Below are 6,000 nucleotides of genomic sequence, written 5' to 3' on the forward strand. Positions count from 1 at the left end.
ACCTTTTCAATTTCCAGAGAGCCCCTGTATGCAACAGTTTGTTTTGAAAATAAACAGTTATATATGTAATCTGTTTTTTCATTATTCAGATTATTTCCTTTCTGCACATCTTGTGACAACATGCATTGTCTTTTTAATTTTTATCAGTGGCACAATTTAGGACAACATTTTCTAGAATGAGCCCAAACAAGCACCACTTGAATGGTCGTACAGGTATAATGCCCGTTTTGGGTTTATCTCATTGAATTCCCAAAACAATCAGTTCTGCACAGAACTGTCCTGTTGGTAAAACTTCCTTCAACTGTCTTCTGTTTGTGCTGAGAGCAACATCAGTTTTTTGAGAGAGAAATGCATGATGTAGCTTTACTTGTGTGCTCTGTAACTTGTCTAATGATTTAACAGTTTCACTGGTGGCAGTAAACAATTGAGTGCTTCGCTAACTTTTACTAAAACACATCCATCTTTCTTCCTGTGCTGTCTGGAAAATTTGTTGAGTCTCAAGATTTCGAGCAAGCTGTGTGCTAACATTAGCAATTGGGTATAAAACTGAAGTAGGGATTAGAGGATTGATGCCTATTTATCATTCAGCTAATTTAGTATCAGAGATTTCAGTGAAACTGAGGCAGACTCAGCAGCTGGATGAGAGAGCCAGGCTCAGGTATCAGCCTTATGATCAAAGCAACATGGACAATACCATAGAAATTGCCTCAAAATTGTTAAGAGACTTTCAGACGTAAAAATACCACTTTCAGAGCCTGATCCTAAATCTACTAAATCTCAAATACTGTAATAAATTGAAATGTCACCATTCTTGCCGAGGTTACTTGGTGCATTTTTGTGAGTAAATAAAATAACTGCATGATAAAATCTAGTCCTTTTTAGTACAGCTCTGTCTGCTGCATTGGTTTTATGCTGTCAATCCCTTTGTAGTGTTAGTGTACTGCTCTGTGGCAGCCTCAAGGTATTAAAGCAGAGCCAGAACACAAGACAGGAAGGCAATGGATAAAACTGTAAATCAGCAGGAGCAGGGCTTTTTTTATAACATTTCCATCTACCGTGCATAAAACCATTCCATGATTTGAATAATTTGCTGAGCTAAGTAACAAAATTAACAATACACCTTCAACAGGGAAGATCAGGCAATAAAAAATCCACCGTTTCAATCAGGATTGCACATTACAGATGTCCAAAAGATAGTAAAATGTAAAGAAAACTCCCCGACCCCTGGAACTGATCAAAATTAGTGTCAGTCATTGATTTCTAGAACACACAAAGAGACAGTGAGTATAAATGTGTTACTTACAAGTGCTGAGGATTTTAGGGAATGAAAATGGAGACCAGGAGCTGGAGACTGCCTGCCATGCCAGCAGTGTTGATTTGGAAGCGATGGACACAAATAAACGTTCAGCAAAGCTTAAAAAGCTGCAATGCAAGGCTAGCCAAAAGTGTCCATGTCCTTACCGTGCTGTGGCTGGCAGGCAATCCGTGTCTGGGAGCCTTCAGTCCCTCTAATCAGGCTCCAGGGATTTTGTTTGCAAGAAAGATTGTCCTTTAAGTGATGAGTGCAGGAAAACAGAGAAATAAAGAGAAATGAGCAAATTGTACAAGGCAAATAGCTGCAGGTCTTTAGCATGCTCCCTGCGTTTTCCTAAGCTGCATCTGCAGTAGAGAAAATATCCCAAAAATAGCTCAGGCTGCCAATGACTTGCTGAAACCTGAGAAAGAATTGCTGAATTTAAAGATCTGGGTTGCTGTGGGTGTATGATTAAAGTGAGAAATTGCTGGCAGGAAGAACCTAGGATGAAACCACATGCTTAAGGAGTAACTTGTGAGTTCGCTGATATCAGAACATGAGCTGACCTGTGATTTCCCCTCCTCCACCCAAAGCCAGTTAACCCTTAAGAGTTCAGAGTGGAAGAAAGTTCTTCAATAACAGATGGAAAAGGAATTATGATCCAAACCCCACTTTTCTCACCTGTAATGTAGTGACAGTATTTTATAGCAGTGCCCCATTTCCTAAATTTCAAAGCAGTCAAGGAAGCTGATGTTTTGCAGATCTCTGACTTGTGGAAAGCTCAGTCTGGTGTAAGGTATAAGCTAAATACTAATTTTAAGCTGTTTGTGGTCCCACAGAGTGAAAGGGATTTCAGATAAAGTTTTGAGAGATGGATGGAGGGAGGGAGGGAGGAAGGAAGGAAGGAAAACACAACATTTAGGAACTTTTCTGCATTAAGGACAAAATGTCAAGATTTGCAGAGTGTTTGGCACAGTCTTGGAGGAGACACTGCCATCTCTATATGGTGCCCAGAACAAATTACAGGAGCTATTCCAGGTTCTTGTGGATCCCTTGTGCTTACACAAGTCACTGGAGCTTAGTGTGCTTCAGCCCAGTCCTCAGCTTTCTCCCCAGCACTTTTTAATGGTCCTTCCTTGATGCAGAAGAGAACAAGAAGCAGTTGGCACAAGGCAGGGTATATTGGCTTGACATCAGTTAAGTTTCCCAAGCAGTGCCAGAAGTAATCCTCAGTAACCTATTTAGGCCAATATTAAAGCTGCCAGAGTATGGACTAGGAGCTAGTCCCCAGCTTTCTTTGTACTGACACTGAAAAGGGAAGAGGTTTCAGTGCTGTAACTGGGTTAGATTCAAGCCACATGGGACTGGATTATGAGAAGCTGCTTCTTTGGAAAGCAATTGTGCATCTGAGAGAAGAGCTGAATTATCACCATTAATTCAGGATGTGCTTTTGGTTTAACATCAGTTTTTTGATGTGTGCAAAAGAATCATGGACTCATAGGGAGAACAAAATATTTACTGTGCTTCAAACATATTGGTGTGTAATCACTTAATCATTATGGTAGGACTGTCTACTTTATGCAATGAAGCTGTGCTTAAAAGTCTGAGCACTTCATCGTGAAGATGCCCTGAATATGTGAATGTATTTCATATATACTGGGAGCTGTAGTTTCACACTCATAATGACATTCTCTGGGCCTGAGGAACTAAACATTTGTCCTGTGACAATAAATACCAATTTAAGTTGCACATGTACAGGGGCAGCTGAGAATGCCCAGCTATGAAGGTCCGTTTTTTAGGTACTTTGGAGAAAAAGGCCCATTATCAGATCTTTTCATCTGTTTTACTAGAAGCTAGAAGAGCAGACAACCCCTGAAGCAGACTGGTTATTTCATCTGTATCTATACCCCAGCAGGACCTTTCTATGTACTTCTGCTGACAAAAAGGAAATGTAGAATATAATAAATTATGGCCTGAATAATTATGACTCATGTTGCAGCATTCACTCTCAGACAATAGGCAGGAAACACTCACACACAGCTAGTGTTGATTTATAAATATATCACATAAATTTCACGGTGAGTGCAGGAAGTCTGATTACTAATCTCCTAAAAATTCCTAATGCAAACTTCTGTTCCCATATTTGATGCAGTAAGTGGTAATACGGAAGACTTTGTAGGCACCTTTTTCATAAATTAATAAAACCTAAATCCAGTAGAAATGATGGCTAGTAGGTAACTCATCATGTATGGTGCACTGCTAGTGATATATCAGCATGAGACTATCATTAGTGTCTGTGTGTTAGCAGATGAATGAACTATGCATTAAAAATGAGACTCTCTTCCCCCCCTACCAATGAGGTAATTAATTCAAACACTTTTTGTCTCTCCTTGATATGAAGAGGTTGCTAATGCAACACAATAAACACAGTGAAGCAGTGGTACATCTTGAACAATCTGAAATTTATTATTCAAATCCATTCTCTCTTTGTTATTGTTGAATTTCTTTAACACCGAGGGTCTAGATCATAATGTATAGTTTTGTATTTTTGACTTAAATATAGCATAGGGCAAAAGTGAAAAGGAAGGAGTGTGACAGAATTCTGAGCAGAGACCAGATGGGTGGTTTGGCATGGAAACAAAGGCATTAACATACATTCATCGTCCTTTTAGTGAAACACTAATGCTTATGGTGCTTATTAAATAGATGTATGGAGAAAATACATCTTCCTCTAAGCATGATGCTTTAGGTCATGATTCCTCTAAATTGTCTAAATGTGCTCCTGAGAGTTAAATGTTTGAATGTTCTTGTTCTTTTTTTCATCTGAGTAATTTCTTTAACACCATATGAGTTAAGTTTTGCCCGGTGTAAGTTGAATACTGGCTTTTGTCTTTGATTTCCCTGGAAAGAAGTGGCAAAGTACCTGGAACTAGAGCTGCCCTACCAGGACTGATTTAGCTGTGAGCCCACCCTGAGTCCAGTGTGATCCATAAACCATGTCTGCACATCAGGGTTTGGATTGGAGCATCCAGGAATGTGGGAGTCTTTCCCTGTAAGTGCTGGTTGATCTGGACAACCAAAGTCCTGTTTCCACCAGTGCAGTTGAGTCACCAGACTGGTGAGGGTGTAAATAAGAATTCCATTAGAGAAACTTGTTGAGCAAAATAGACTGGGTAATGCAGATGAATGTTTTACACATGGGCAGGATGTCACCAATTGTTTTTCTTATGAGGTAGTCTCTTTTTTAGGGAGCTCTTTGTAGCATGAATTTCAAAATTATGTCTGGCACATGTAAATAAATCACTGAAGTAGGAAGATTTCCAGTGGATTGACAGATAATTATCTTTTTATCACAATGATAGAGCTGGTACAAAAATGACACTGCATTATCCAAAGGTGTGACCATAATTTGAAATTAGGCTTTGAATGCCAGTCCTGGTAAAATCAGTGGGAAGAGAAAAAGCTCTGTACCTGACACTGCAGGATGAAAACTTTAAGGATGAACTTACCTGCAGTAACTTGGAATTAAAAAAATAAGACTGGAGAGTATCATAATAATAAGTATTAGTGCCTTGAAGACTGTGTCTATTTGGATTTTTTGAACAGTCAGGATCCAGGTTTGGTAGCACAGGGAAACCTGAGGAAAATGGCAAATAGTCTTTTTTCATGTTAGAGTACAGTGTCCCATAGATTACCCTATTTCTCTAGACAATGTACAAACACTTGCAAAATACATAATTTATGCCAGGAACCTAAAAAGTGAGGCCTCTCTTTGTACTTGACAGCTGATTTGCAGGGGCTTGTTGGAATATATTTCCCCCATTTTAGCTAAGGCTATTTGGACATGGGCAGTTGCTGCTATCCACCAGAGTTTCTTCACTCATTTTTTTCTCTCCTATTGTTTGCTTTTTTGCCCTATTGTCTGGGACATTCTCCTCAGGGTTTTAAACCCAATTTAATACCTGTTTCTCTTGCCAAGTGCATTCTGATTGTGGCTCATCCCACCCTACTCTATTCCAGACCCATTCTGTTGCCTTATATTTTGGTTTTCTTCTTTAGTTGGAAACCTATTGTTGGAATGGATAAATCTCTTTCTGTATAACTACAGGAAAATTGCCAGTATAATAGAAACTGTTTGTAGAATTGATTTTCTTTTCTACAAAGAATTGACTGGAAGATTTTTTCCTGTAATGATTCTATAGCAATCAGTAAAAAAGAAAATGAGAAAAGCCAAAACAAAACCAGAGGAAAGCCACAACCCTCCCTCCCTCTAGGCATTGAGTTTCTCATCAGTTGTCATTGCAAATTTCCACAAATGCTTTTGGCACCATTTCGAAAATTTCATCTCTGTGTTATGCTTTTGTTTGATTAATGACTAGTTCCAGAGATTTCCTCTGGTGATCCTCACATGAGACATGAGGAATTATCAATTGCCTCAGTAGTGTCTGGAAGCAGAATATGTCAAGGATGTATTTTGCTTCCCTGAGTTTATAATGAAACATCACATTGTATTCCTTGCCCTAAGGTACTAATTTGATACATTCTGCACCTGCCTGGCCCAAGCATTGCAGGTTTGCCATGGCAAAGTGAGAGAATATATTAAGAAATTGCTATTAGCAATCATTAAATCCACACTTATCCCCATTCTATGAAATGTTCAATTTGGCCTTCCTGTATTTGTTCCATTTTATATGTAGGATAGGATA

At 39.0% G+C, this 6,000-nt stretch overlaps 1 protein-coding gene across 1 annotated transcript in view; it reads right to left on the bottom strand.

The window, feature by feature from the left end:
- AMMECR1 (AMMECR nuclear protein 1) overlaps nucleotides 1-1,633 on the bottom strand; it is a gene marked incomplete at its 5' end in the record, with an annotated part of 79,997 nt that extends 78,364 nt beyond the window's left edge. The window contains one exon of the mRNA XM_083876507.1: nucleotides 1,462-1,633. Within this exon, the coding sequence (XP_083732633.1) occupies nucleotides 1,462-1,633 (172 nt within the window). The remainder of the gene's footprint in view (nucleotides 1-1,461) is intronic.
- Nucleotides 1,634-6,000: the final 4,367 nt, after the last annotated feature.

The sequence above is a fragment of the Zosterops lateralis genome (genome assembly GCF_965231275.1).
Source record: "Zosterops lateralis genome assembly, chromosome: 21".
Classification (NCBI taxonomy): Eukaryota; Metazoa; Chordata; class Aves; order Passeriformes; family Zosteropidae; genus Zosterops; species Zosterops lateralis.